This window comes from Nerophis lumbriciformis, linkage group LG19, assembly GCF_033978685.3.
Source record: "Nerophis lumbriciformis linkage group LG19, RoL_Nlum_v2.1, whole genome shotgun sequence".
NCBI classification, from domain to species: Eukaryota; Metazoa; Chordata; class Actinopteri; order Syngnathiformes; family Syngnathidae; genus Nerophis; species Nerophis lumbriciformis.
Window position 1 is genome coordinate 41,961,093 of NC_084566.2, and position 15,532 is coordinate 41,976,624.

The 15,532-nt window shown below is 39.5% G+C and overlaps 1 protein-coding gene across 1 annotated transcript in view; it reads left to right on the forward strand.

Moving 5' to 3' along the window:
- The window catches only part of LOC133618952 (cyclic AMP-responsive element-binding protein 3-like protein 3-B), a 39,521-nt gene that overhangs the window by 19,657 nt on the left and 4,332 nt on the right, over positions 1-15,532 (forward strand). Inside the window, exons 5-7 of the mRNA XM_061979813.1 lie at positions 3,822-3,926; positions 5,852-5,958; positions 15,217-15,285. Of these exons, the coding sequence (XP_061835797.1) occupies positions 3,822-3,926; positions 5,852-5,958; positions 15,217-15,285 (281 nt within the window). The remainder of the gene's footprint in view (positions 1-3,821; positions 3,927-5,851; positions 5,959-15,216; positions 15,286-15,532) is intronic.

The window sequence follows — 15,532 nt, forward strand, 5'->3', positions numbered from 1 at the left end:
TCTAATGATGATGAAATTATAATACAATGATAATCAAAAATACCATTAAAATGCATAATTGTATGTAAAATAGCATCAAAAAATGTTGCCGCTGTGTTGGGGGCCCTGTCAAGATTCTTTTCATGGGGCCCAAAATCCCTAGCGGCGCCCCTGCACACACACACACTAGGTGTGGCGAAATTACTCTGCATTCGACCCATCGCCCTTGATCACCATTGGGAGGTGAGGGGAGCAGTGAGCAGCAGCGGTGGCCGCGCCCGGGAATCATTTTTGGTGATTTAACCCCCAATTCCAAGCCTTGATGCTGAGTGCCAAGCAAGGAGGTAATGGCTCCCATTTTTATAGTCTTTGGTATGACTCGGCCGGGGGTTTGAACTCGCGACCGACCGATCTCAGGGCGGACACTATAACCACTCGGCCACTGACTCGGCTAGCTCGCGGCTAACGTCCATCCACAGTGTTTTAGCTACTTCTAAATCACTAATCCTGGCCTCCATGGCGACAAATCAAGTAAGTTTCTTACAAGTATCATTATCACTGGAGGACGAGGAATAGCTCAACATGCTTCACTACACACCGTAGGAGGATACAATAGCTCACCGGCATAATAATGTAAACAAACGCCATGGATGGATCTACACCTGACATCCACTGTAATGATACCAAGTACAAGAGCGTATCGAGTCGATACTACTATGATTACATCGATAATTTTATAATCATAAAATATTTTTTCATTTTTCTTAAAATTCATATTAAATGTTTATAAAGTCAGTAAATACGTCCCTGGTCACTTTGAATATGACCAATGTATGATCCTGTAACTACTTGGTATCGGATCGATACCTAAATGTGTGGTATCATCCAAAACTAATGTAAAGTATCAAAGAAGAGAAGAATAAGTGATTATTACATTTTAACAGAAGTGTAGATAGAACATGTTAAAACAGAAAATAGGCAGATATTAATATTAATAATCAATTTTTACTGTTTGTCCCTCATAAAGTGTACAAAATAATAGGTGTATAAATGACACAATATGTTACTGCAGACTAATTAGGAGTCTTTGTTTGTTTACTTACTACTAAAAGACAAGTTGTCTAGTATGTTCACTATTTTATTTAAGGACTAAATGACAATAATAAACATATGTTTCATGTACACTAAAAAAATTTTGTTACAATAAAGCCAATAATGACATGTTCTTGTGGTCCCCTTTATTTTGAAAAGTATCGAAATACATTTTGGTACCGGTACCAAATTATTAGTTTTGGGACAACTCTACCCAATAGTGCCTTCTCCTTCGTTGTAATTAAGGCTTCTTTTTCGGTCTCATCACAATTAAAGACTGGTTGTGGAACAATGCTGACTAAATCCTCAAAATGAAAGCGCTAACTACAAAGCTCAGTTTTTGTTAATCAACCTGAAGCTATAAGAAGGACTGTGAGAGTTTGGACTAGGGTTGTACGGTATACCGGTACTAGTATAGTATCGCGGTACTAATGAATCAAAAACGGTACTATACTCTGTTTGAAAAGTACCGGTCCCCCAAATTTTTTTCCTTAGTTTTTTTAACGGGCATGACATTGTTACTTTTACGAGCAGAGGAGCATGTTCGGCAGCGCGCACACATGGAGCACTTGCAAGCAGACACAGTGTGTAGTAGAGATGCGCGGATAGGCAATTATTTCATCCGCAACCGCAACACAAAAGTAGTCAACCATCCGCATCCACCCGAACTAACATTTAATCAAAACCGCACCCGCCCGCACCCGCCCGTTGTTATATATCTAATATAGACGATGCAAGGCATTAGTGAGGTTATAAAGTTTTTGCCTGTTAAAGAAAGGAGACTGATCCAATGCAGCAGAGACATTCAATGCGTGCCACGCTGTCACGGCCCAGACGCACACTAGTGCGCAATCATCTCCAAGCGCGGTCGCGCCACTCAAACTGCTGCAGGCAGCTGCGTTCTATCTTGTTTTAACATCCTGTGGCACTCTTCTGGGATCACGGCGGACGAAACTGCTCATGCTCAGGGTGTTTGTGGAGGTTCGGGGTTTTGCACAAATGTGATGCACCATGTTAGATGTCCCGGTTTTGTGACTGTCGTAGACATAAACGGCGTCGCAGCTCTTGCAAATCACGTAGCCAGCATTACTATCATCCTGATTTACAACCTCATAAAAATGAGTCCACGCTGAACTTTTCTGGCCTTTTTTCCCCTGGTCTTTAGTATTCCCTTTTTTAGTTTGTCGCGTACCACGTTTGCTGCCGGCGTTGCCATCTCTTTTTTTTTTCTTCTTCTGTTGTGGCATATGCTGCAGGTGCCTGCTCGTTTTTTGTATTTAACTATGTGTATATATTTCCGAATTGGTTTAACTGCCACCCGCCTGAACCTATTTAAAATCTTTTTTTTTTTTTTTTCAACCGCCCGACCCGACCCGCGGATAAAATCTAATTTTTTTTATTTCAACCGCCCGACCCGACCCGCGGATAAAATCTAATTTTTTTTTATTTCAACCGCCCGACCCGACCCGCGGATAAAATCTTTTTTTTTTTTTTTTCAACCGCCCGACCCGACCCGCGGATAAAATCTTTTTTTTTTTTATTTCAACCGCCCGACCCGACCCGCGGATAAAATCTAATTTTTTTTTATTTCAACCGCCCGACCCGACCCGCGGATAAAATCAATTTTTTTTTTATTTCAACCGCCCGACCCGACCCGCGGATAAAATCTAATTTTTTTTTTTTTCAACCGCCCGACCCGACCCGCGGATAAAATCTAATTTTTTTTTTATTTCAACCGCCCGACCCGACCCGCGGATAAAATCTATTTTTTTTTTATTTCAACCGCCCGACCCGACCCGCGGATAAAATCTAATTTTTTTTTATTTCAACCGCCCGACCCGACCCGCGGATAAAATCTAATTTTTTTTAATTTCAACCGCCCGACCCGACCCGCGGATAAAATCTAATTTTTTTTTATTTCAACCGCCCGACCCGACTCGCGGATAAAATCTAATTTTTTTTAATTTCAACCGCCCGACCCGACCCGCGGATAAAATCTAATTTTTTTTTATTTCAACCGCCCGACCCGACCAGCGGATAAAATCTTTTTTTTTTTTTATTTCAACCGCCCGACCCGACCCGCGGATAAAATCTAATTTTTTTTTATTTCAACCGCCCGACCCGACCCGCGGATAAAATCTAATTTTTTTTTATTTCAACCGCCCGACCCGACCCGCGGATAAAATCTAATTTTTTTTTTATTTCAACCGCCCGACCCGACCCGCGGATAAAATCTAATTTTTTTTAATTTCAACCGCCCGACCCGACCCGCGGATAAAATCTAATTTTTTTTATTTCAACCGCCCGACCCAACCCGCGGATAAAATCTAATTTTTTTTTATTTCAACCGCCCGACCCGACCCGCGGATAAAATCTAATTTTTTTTTATTCCAACCGCCCGACCCGCGGATAATCCGCGGACTCCGCGGTTGTGTCCGCAAACCGCGCATCTCTAGTGTGTAGACAGAAAAACACATGGACCAAACAGGAAATAGTACCAAAACGAAAGCGCCAAGGACAGGCGTGCTACAAAACAGGAATGAAGTCCAATCCCTGGTGTAGGACGGTGACAGGAATCATGTTTCCACCTTCACGTCAGTCCGCTGTGGCTCCGCCTCCACACGCGCGTGGAGGCAGACTTGGTGTCAAAGAGTTCAATTGGCTCTCATGCGAGCACAGCGCGTCTTTGTAAATATGAATCCTTCATCATGATGAAATAAATATGTCATCATTCCATTTCAATGGCACAGATCATTCCCCAGCATGCACTGCAAGAACTCGTGCTCAATGAGGATGAAAAGAAACTTCTGGCAAAGGAAGGCATCAACTTGCCCAGCCGGCTGCCTCTGTCTAAGGTGAACCACACACACACACACACACACACACACACACACATTTACCGTCAGAGGTCCCCTAAAAGTGACTGTGTAAACAGAGCCATGTCCCCATTAAGTAAGCATTGCCAGAACACACACACACACACACACACACACACACACACACACACACACACACACACACACACACACACACACACACACACACACACACACACACACACACACACACACACTTGTATTTGTCACCTTTTTGAGACCTGAGAAAAAAGCCTCCCTCTTTAGGACCAGCCTTTCTAGATATATAAAGAAGTGTATTTACAACATTAATAATATATACATACTAATATAAACAAGCTTGTTGCGAAAAATGACTTGGAATTTCACAAGAAAAAGGTCACAATTTCACAAGAAAAACTTAGAATTTTGGCAGTATTATAAAAAAAAGTCGTAACTCAACACAAGTCAAAATTTTACAAGACAAACTGAACAATTGTGCAATATTGTGATAAAAGTTGGAATTTTACTCAACAGTCGCAATTTTACGAGACAAGCTTAAAATGTTGACAATTTTATGAAAAGAGTCGTAATTTGACTCGACAAAAGTCACAATTTTATGAGAAAACTTTTGGCAATATTATAATAATAATCGGGATTTTGTCATCATTTTACTCAAAAAATGTCACTATTTTACAAGAACAACAAAACAATTGGCAATATTGTGATAAGTCGGAATTTTACATGACAAATGTCATCATTTTGCATTAAAAAGTAATAATTTGACATAAAAAAGTCATAATTTTTCGAGAAAATATTGCAATATTACAGAAACAGAAAGAATGTGAGAAATTGTTCCCAATTTCATAAGAAAAAAGTCGAAAAATTGTGAGAACTTTATTTATTTTATTTTGTGTTTGTAATCTTCTTTATTTACTTCAAGTTTACAGTGTGTCTCTATATATATATATTTTTTGTTTTTTTAATTAATTTTGGCCAAAGGGGGCACATTTCAATTTCTTACACACACTTGTTATTACATATGTTGGCCAGAGGGGGAGCACTTCAAATTTTTACACACACTTGTTATTTCATATGTTGACTAGAGGGGGCACATTTCAATTTCTTACACACACTTGTTATTTCATATGTTAACCAGAGGGGGCGCATTTCAATTTCTTACACACACTTATTTCCTATGTTGACTAGAGGGGGAGCACTTCAATTTCTTACACACACTTGTTATTTCGTATGTTGACCAGAGGGGGCGCATTTCAATTTCTTACACACACTTGTTATTTCATATGTTAACCAGAGGGGGCGCATTTCAATTTTTTTACACACAATTGTTATTTCATATGTTAACCAGAGGGGGCGCATTTCAATTTCTTACATATACTTGTTATTTCATATGTTAACCAGAGGGGGGCACATTTCAATTTCTTACACACACTTGTTATTTCATATGTTGATGAGAGGGGCGCATTTCAATTTCTTACACACACTTGTTATTTCATATGTTAACCAGAGGGGGCGCATTTCAATTTCTTACACACACTTGTTATTTCATATGTTGACCAGAGGGGGCACATTTCATTTTCTTACACACACTTGTTATTTTATGTTGATGAGAGGGGGCGCATTTCAATTTCTTGCACACACTTGTTATTTCATATGTTGACGAGAGAGGGTGCAAATGAGACATTCTTTATTAGATGCAATGTTATTGGGACCATGATTTATGTCCTAACTTGTTCACACCTCCTCATATGGAAGATACTTTTCCTACTTCATGCCTCAAGAAGAGTAGAAATACAAGAACACACACACACACGCACGCACACACACACACACACACACACACACACACACACACACACACACACACACACACACACTTGCATCTACTAAATTGTTCTTCCCGCGTCTTCCTTCTCCGCCACCAGCTGGAAGAGCGTGTCCTGAAGAAGATCCGACGTAAAATCCGCAACAAGCGCTCGGCTCAGGAGAGCCGCAAGAAGAAGAGGGAATACGTGGACAGTCTGGAGGAACGGTAAGGAGCCGCGCCTCGCCGTAGAAACGTGCACTTTGACCCTTGAGAACATGATTGTGCTGCAGTGAGTCGGTCCACTCGGACTAAGTCCATGCGAAAGGAAGACAGAACGAGCATTTGAGAGCCACAAAAGAAACATTTTACTAAATAAACAATGTTCAAATCTATCAATAAATAATTGATCAACAGTTTTTATTAAGGCAGTAAATTAAGGTGCAAAATTGCCTTAATATTGTATGATCCACATTTTATGATCCTATTTGTAACCTTAAACACCACAAGGGGGCGCCCTAATGCAACTTTTTCACTTGCGATACAATACTGATATTGGAGCCAAAACCGATATTGTTTTGATATCGGCACAAATCATACATACTTTTATTTTGTAGAGTGGAATGTTAAAAAAAAGCTTGATCAAGTGAAATGACTCAAACAGAGAACAATGAAAAACACTAAATTATTCATCATTAACCTGGAGTGGACTTATGCTGTCTTTAAGTCGAGGTGGAGTGGTAATTGTTTTTTTAGTGGCCACGATAATTCATTACGTTAAGAACATTACAGTGTAAGTTGAATGATGCGGACACGTTTGTTACTTATTTATCATTAACCTGGAGTGGACTTACGCTGTCTTTAAGTCGAGGTGGAGTGTTTTTTTTTTTTTTTTGGCGACACGTAGTGGCCACGATAATTCATTACGTTAAGAACATTACAGTGTAAGTTGAATGATGCGGACACGTTTGTTACTTATTTATCATTAACCTGGAGTGGACTTACGCTATCTTTAAATCGAGGTGGAGTGGTAATTGTTTTTTTTAGTGGCCACGATAATTCATTACGTTAAGAACATTACAGTGTAAGTTGAATGATGCGGACACGTTTGTTACTTATTCATCATTAACCTGGAGTGGACTTATGCTGTCTTTAAGTCGAGGTGGAGTGGTAATTGTTTTTTTGGCGACACGTAGTGGCCACGATAATTCACTACGTTAAGAACATTACAGTGTAAGTTGAATGACGCGGACACGTTTGTTACTTATTTATTATTAACCTGGAGTGGACCTATGCTGTCTTTAAGTCGAGGTGGAGTGGGGTTTTTTTTGGTTTTTTTGCGACACGTAGTGGCCACGATAATTCATTACGTTAAGAACATTACAGTGTAAGTTGAATGATGAGGACACGTTTGTTACTTATTTATCATTAACCTGGAGTGGACTTATGCTGTCTTTAAGTCGAGGTGGAGTGGTAATTTTTTTTTTTTGGCGACACGTAGTGGCCACGATAATTCATTACGTTAAGAACATTACAGTGTAAGTTGAATGATGCGGACACGTTTGTTACTTATCATTAACCTGGAGTGGACTTATGCTGTCTTTAAGTCGAAGTGGAGTGGTAATTGTTTTTTTTAGTAGCCACGATAATTAATTACGTTAAGAACATTACAGTGTAAGTTGAATGATGCGGACACATTTGTTACTTATTTATCATTATCCTGGAGTGGACTTATGCTGTCTTTAAGTCGAGGTGGAGTGGCAATTTGTTTTTTTGGCGACACGTCGTGGCCACGATAATTCATTACGTTAAGATCATTACAGTGTAAGTTGAATGATGCGGACACGTTTGTTACTTATTTATTATTAACCTGGAGTGGACGTATGCTGTCTTTAAGTGGAGGTGGAGTGGTAATTGTTTTTTTAGTGGCCTTGATAATTAATTACGTTAAGAACATTACAGTGTAAGTTGAATGATGCGGACACGCTTGTTACTTATTTATCATTAACCTGGAGTGGACTTATGCTGTCTTTAAGTCGAGGTGGAGTGGTATTTGTTTTTTTTAGTGGCCACGATAATTCATTACGTTAAGATCATTACAGTGTAAGTTGAATGATTCAGACACATTTGTTACTTATTTATCATTAACCTGGAGTGGACTTATGCTGTCTTTAAGTCGAGGTGGAGTGGTAATTGTTTTTGTGGCGACACGTCGTGGCCACGATAATTCATTACGTTAAGAACATTACAGTGTAAGTTGAATGATGCGGACACGTTTGTTACTTATTTATCATCAACCTGGAGTGGACTTATGCTGTCTTTAAGTCGAGGTGGAGTGGTAATTGTTTTTTTGGGGACACGTCGTGGTCACGATAATTCATTACGTTAAGAACATTACAGTGTAAGTTGAATGATGCGGACACGTTTGTTACTTATTTATCATTAACCTGGAGTGGACTTATGCTGCCTTTAAGCCGAGGTGGAGTGGTAATTGTTTTTGTGGTGACACATCGTGGCCACGATAATTCATTACGTTAAGATCATTACAGTGTAAGTTGAATGATGCGGACACGCTTGTTACTTATTTATCATTAACCTGGAGTGGACTTATGCTGTCTTTAAGTGGAGGTGGAGTGGTAATTGTTTTTTTCGTGGCCACGATAATTAATTACGTTAAGATCATTACAGTGTAAGTTGAATGATGCGGACACGTTTGTTACTTATTTATCATTAACCTGGAGTGGACTTATGCTGTCTTTAAGTCAAGGTGGAGTGGTAATTTGTTTTTTTGGCGACACGTCGTGGCCACGATAATTCATTACGTTAAGAACATTACAGTGTAAGTTGAATGATGCGGACACGCTTGTTACTTATTTATCATTAACCTGGAGTGGACGTATGCTGTCTTTAAGTCGAGGTGGAGTGGTAATTGTTTTTTTTAGTGGCCACGATGATTCATTACGTTAAGAAAATTATAGTGTAAGTTGAATGATGCGGACACATTTGTTACTTATTCATCATTAACCTGGAGTGGACGTATGCTGTCTTTAAGTCGAGGTGGAGTGGTAATTGTTTTTTTTAGTGGCCACGATAATTCATTACGTTAAGAACATTACAGTGTAAGTTGAATGATTCGGACACATTTGTTACTTATTTATCATTATCCTGGAGTGGACTTACGCTGTCTTTAAGTCGAGGTGGAGTGGTAATTGTTTTTTTTAGTGGCCACGATGATTCATTACGTTAAGAAAATTATAGTGTAAGTTGAATGATGCGGACACATTTGTTACTTATTCATCATTAACCTGGAGTGGACGTATGCTGTCTTTAAGTCGAGGTGGAGTGGTAATTGTTTTTTTTAGTGGCCACGATAATTCATTACGTTAAGAACATTACAGTGTAAGTTGAATGATTCAGACACATTTGTTACTTATTTATCATTAACCTGGAGTGGACTTATGCTGTCTTTAAGTCGAGGTTGTGGTAATGTTTTTTTGGTGACACGTCGTGGCCACGATAATTCATTACGTTAAGAACATTACAGTGTAAGTTGAATGATTCAGACACATTTGTTACTTATTTATCATTAACTTCGAGTGGACTTATGCTGTCTTTAAGTCGAGGTGGAGTGGTAATTTGTTTTTTGGCGGCACGTCGTGGCCACGATAATTCATTACGTTAAGAACATTACAGTGTAAGTTGAATGATGCGGACACGTTTGTTACTTATTTATCATTAACCTGGAGTGGACTTACGCTGTCTTTAAATCGAGGTGGGGTGGTAATTGTTTTTTGGCGACACGTAGTGGCCACGATAATTCTTTACGTTACGAACATTACAGTGTAAGTTGAATGTTGCGGACACGTTTGTTACTTATTTATCATTAACCTGGAGTGGACGTCTGCTGTCTTTACGTCGAGGTGGAGTGGTAATTGTTTTTTTAGTGGCCACGATAACTCATTACGTTAAGAACATTACAGTGTAAGTTGAATGATGCGGACACATTTGTTACTTATTTATCATTAACCTGGAGTGGACTTACGCTGTCTTTAAGTCGAGGTGGAGTGGTAATTGTTTTTTTTAGTGGCCACGATAATTCATTACGTTAAGAACATTACAGTGTAAGTTGAATGATGCGGACACGTTTGTTACTTATTTATCATTAACCTGGAGTGGACTTATGCTGTCTTTAAGTGGAGGTGGAGTGGTAATTTGTTTTTTTGGCGACATGTCGTGGCCACGATAATTCATTACGTTAAGATCATTACAGTGTAAGTTGAATGATGCGGACACGTTTGTTACTTATTTATCATTAACCTGGAGTGGACTTACGCTGTCTTTAAGTAGAGGTGGAGTGGTAATTGTTTTTTTAGTGGCCACGATAATTCATTACGTTAAGAACATTACAGTGTAAGTTGAATGATTCAGACACATTTGTTACTTATTTATTATTAACCTGGAGTGGACTTACGCTGTCTTTAAGTAGAGGTGGAGTGGTAATTGTTTTTTTAGTGGCCACGATAATTCATTACGTTAAGAACATTACAGTTTAAGTTGAATGATGCGGACACGTTTGTTACTTATTTATCATTAACCTGGAGTGGACTTATGCTGTCTTTATGTCGAGGTGGAGTGGTAATTGTTTTTTTTAGTGGCCACGATAATTCATTACGTTAAGAACATTACAGTGTAAGTTGAATGATGCGGACACGCTTGTTACTTATTTATCATTAACCTGGAGTGGACTTATGCTGTCTTTAAGTCGAGGTGGAGTGGTAATTGTTTTTTTGGCGACACGTAGTGGCCACGATAATTCATTACGTTAAGAACATTACAGTGTAAGTTGAATGATGCGGACACGTTTGTTACTTATTCATCATTAACCTGGAGTGGACTTACGCTGTCTTTAAGTCGAGGTGGAGTGGTAATTTTTTTTTTTTTGTGGCGACACGTAGTGGCCACGATAATTCATTACGTTAAGAACATTACAGTGTAAGTTGAATGATGCGGACACGTTTGTTACTTATTCATCATTATCCTGGAGTGGACTTACGCTGTCTTTAAGTCGAGGTGGAGTGGTATTTGTTTTTTTTAGTGGCCACGATAATTCATTACGTTAAGATCATTACAGTGTAAGTTGAATGATTCAGACACATTTGTTACTTATTTATCATTAACCTGGAGTGGACTTATGCTGTCTTTAAGTCGAGGTGGAGTGGTAATTGTTTTTTTTAGTAGCCACGATAATTAATTACGTTAAGAACATTACAGTGTAAGTTGAATGATGCGGACACATTTGTTACTTATTTATCATTATCCTGGAGTGGACTTATGCTGTCTTTAAGTCGAGGTGGAGTGGTAAATGTTTTTTTGGCGACACATCGTGGCCACGATAATTCATTACGTTAAGATCATTACAGTGTAAGTTGAATGATGCGAACACGCTTGTTACTTATTTATCATTAACCTGGAGTGGACTTACGCTGTCTTTAAGTCGAGGTGGAGTGGTAATTGTTTTTTTTTAGTGGCCACGATAATTTATTACGTTAAGAACATTACAGTGTAAGTTGAATGATTCAGACACATTTGTTACTTATTTATCATTATCCTGGAGTGGACTTATGCTGTCTTTAAGTCGAGGTGGAGTGGTAATTGTTTTTTTTAGTGGCCACGATAATTCATTACGTTAAATAGCATTTAGGTTGTGATTAAACATGATTAATTTAATCGCAGGTCAGGAGTATAATTAATCTGATTAAAAAAATAAAGACTAATAGTAATATAAAATACTATATAGAGTAATATAGAAGTTGTCCTAACAACCAAGTCTTTGTCAACTCCCAATCAGAGCAACTTTAAAGTGCATAAAAAAGAGATGAAAATCATGTGATCATCCAGTGAGAACATGATGGGCGAGATTAGAGAACCTTGCTGAGTCAGCATTTCTTGCTAATTAAGTCCGCCGCTGGCAGAGCATATCAACAGGACGTCGTTATCAGTCACGACCACGTCTCAGTCGGAAGGCCAAAATGGAAAGTGAGTCGCAGTGATGGCGAGAAACAATGGCGGCAACATCACAAGCAAAGAAAGGGGTGAGATAAGACTCGGGCAGATATTGAAAAGGGAGAAGAAAGCGAAGAGACAATAGAGCAAATATTTTGACTCATTTTTGACACATTGACACACAACATAAACAGCTAATGATGGGGGGCGAGTTCTTGGTTTCTTATGTGTGTTTATTGTTAGGCAGTTTCATTAACGTCCTCCCAGCGCGGTAACAACACACAACAACAGCGTCTACCGTAAAGCAGTTGGTCTGCCGTAAACAGCAATGTTGTGACACTTTTAAACAGGACAATACTGCCATCTACTGTACATGCATATGTGACCCACCCATAATGTGTCACATTTTTGTGTTGATTTATTTATTTTATTTTGTGGTTTGAATTCGTTTTTGGAGCTGTCATTACACATTTATCGGTATTCACATTGGTCAGTAGGGGGCAGTAGGGCGTTTCTTCCCAATTGAATGCTATCACCTGCAGACCGGAAGTGTCTTGTCATTTTGATGAGCGCGACCAGTCTGTGAACAATTGAAACGTCCCGTGTGCTTTTTCCTCCTGTATAACAGGTTAGTTTTGGTGAATCAACTCACTGAATAATATCCATGTGATCTTTATAAGTTTAAGTACACATTCTGATGGTGGAGCCTAACTCTAAAGTGTTTGTGAGTTGTAGTTTGTATTTGTGAATGAATCCGGTGCACAGCTGCAGTAATCAAATCAAAAAGGCGACGTGAGTGCGCAATGTTTATATAGGAACTTCTGATCCTAATTCAGACTCACAAATTAAAGCTCCCGTTTTCTTATTGATTTTATAATGTATATTTGTATAATGTGTGTGTGTTCTGAAATAGTGACAGAGAATAGAACAAGGATGGACAATTCAACCCTTAACTCAACAATGAGTAGATGAGTGTTATGTGTGTATATGTGTAAATAAATGAACACTGAAATTCAAGTATTTCTTTTATTTATTTATTTATATATATATATAGCTAGAATTCATTGAAAGTCATCCATCCATCCATCCATTTTGTACCGCTTATTCCCTTTGGGGTGGCGGGGGGCGCTGGAGCCTATCTCAGCTACAATCGGGCGGAAGGCGGGGTACACCCTGGACAAGTCGCCACCTCATCGCAGGGCTCATTGAAAGTCAAGTATTTCTTATATATATATATATATCTTAACCACGCACCCCCCCCCCCCCCCGACCACGCCCCCGCCCCCACACCCCACCTCCCGAAATCGGAGGTCTCAAGGTTGGCAAGTATGACATTTAGCAGTAAAAATCTGCTGTTATTTATGAGTCTTATGCAGTATATTGTGTTAAGTGTTCCTGAAAAAAAAGGGACCCAAATACCAAAAGTCACAATGTTCGATAGAATAAAAAAAAAAAGGTTATGACAGAACACCTAAAAAAAAAAACGGAATTTAATTTTACAGTTTTTTTACTGAATGGGACACCCAAAATGTACATGAAAATAAAGAAAGTGGGATTTACAATATTAACTATGAACAATAAAACACTGAATATTAACAGCATATGAACGTCGCTCCTCTTTTACAGTCTAGCACAGTGTTTTTCAACCACTGTGCCGCGGCCGTGAGAGATTATCTGATTCAGTGTTTTTCAACCTTTTTTGAGCCAAGGCACATTTTTTGCGTTGAAAAAGGGACGGCGTGGCGAAGTTGGTAGAGTGGCCGTGCCAGCAATCGGAGGGTTGCTGGTTACTGGGGTTCAATCCCCACCTTCTACCATCCTAGTCACGTCCGTTGTGTCCTTGGGCAAGACACTTCACCCTTGCTCCTGATGGCTGCTGGTTAGAGCCTTGCATGGCAGCTCCCTCCATCAGCGTGTGAATGTGTGTGTGAATGGGTGAATGTGGAAGTAGTGTCAAAGCGCTTTGAGTACCTTGAAGGTAGAAAAGCGCTATACAAGTATAACCCAAAAAAATAAAAAATAAATAAATAAATGCGGAGGCACACCACCAGCAGAAATCATTAAAAAACGAAACTCAGTTGACAGTAAAAAAGTCGTCGCAATTGTTGGATATGACTTTAAAGCATAACCGAGCATGCATCAATATAGCTCTCGTGTTTTAGTTCTTGTCTTGCGCTTCTATTTTGGTGTCTTTTTCTTTTTTTTGATATTTTCCTGTAGCAGTTTCATGTCTTCTTTTGAGCGATATTTCCCGCATCTACTTTGTTTTAGCAATCGAGAATATTTCAGTTGTTTTTATCCTTCTTTGTCGGGACATTGTCGATTGTCATGTCATGTTCGGACGCACTTTGCGGACGCCGTCTTTGCTCCGCAGTAAGTCTTTGCTGTCGTCCAGCATTCTGTTTTTGTTTACTTTGTAGCCGGTTCAGTTTTAGTTTGGTTTTGCATAGCCTTCCCTAAGCTTCAATGCCTTTTCTTAGGGGCACTCACCTTTTGTTTATTTTTGGTTTAAGCATTAGACACCTTTTTACCTGCACGCTGCCTCCCGCTGTCTCCGACATCTACAAAGCTACCTGCTGCCACCTACTGATATGGAAGAGTATTACATGGTTACTCTGCCGAGCTCTAGACAGCACCGACACTCAACAACAACACATCATTTGCAGACTATAATTACTGGTTTGCAAAAAATATTTTTTACCCAAATAGGTGAAATTAGATCATCTCCCACGGCACACCAGACAGCATACTGCACACTAGTGTGCCGCGGCACAGTGGTTGAAAAACACTGATCTAATTTCACCTATTTGCAAACCAGTAATTATAGTCTGCAAATGATGTGTTGTTGTTGAGTGTCTTACTGAGTGTCCTACTTAAGATGCCGAGGTTGTTGTGATTTTTTAGGATGCAGATGAAGGAGGTAAGGAGCGTGAGGTAAAAAGGTGTATTTATTGATAAAGGAACAAAAAACGCGAGAGCAACGAGAAGTGCTGTGAAGAAAATAAAACAAAACAAAACTGCTGAAACCCAGCAAAGCACTCACGGGAAATGCAGAGCAGACAGCGTCCACAAATTAGTGCGTATTACAGACCCGGGCAAATTGAGAAGCGGGGATCGAACCTGCAACCCTCAAGTTGCTGGCACGGCCACGCTACCAACCGAGCTATACCCAACAACTCGCACCAGTCCCTCCGTGATCTTGACTGTGTTGACACTTTTAAGAAACATTGGAAAACTTCTCTTTTTAGTAAAGCTTTTAGTTGATGCACCTTTTAACTATCATTTTTAATCCACTTTGTATCCTTTTGATGATGTTGTTGATATTGTTGTCTTACTTCACCTATGTTTTGTACAGCGCTTTCCTCATTTTATCCGTGAAAAGCGCTTTATAAATAAAATTGACTTACTTACTTACTTACTATTTTGCCCAGGTCTGCAATAGTCAAACCCTTTTCCCTGATTGTATCTCCACTTCTTCCCCAGAATGTCCGCATGCAGCGCTCACAACCTCCAGCTGCAGAGAAAGATCCAGCAACTGGAGGAGACAAACAAGTAAGAACACGTATTACCAGGGCCATGACGCCATGAGAGATCCTACCTCTACCGAGACTAACGTCAACATGACGGCCATGTTTGATCCCAATCCATGTCTTTACATTATTAGGAGGATCTTGTTGATTGGCATGACTTGTTGTGTTGGATGTCTGGTCGTTATCTTGCCAAAGACAAGTCTTCTGTACAGTAAAAAGTAGAGATGTCCGATAATATCGAAATTATCGGTATCGGTTTCAACCTCCCG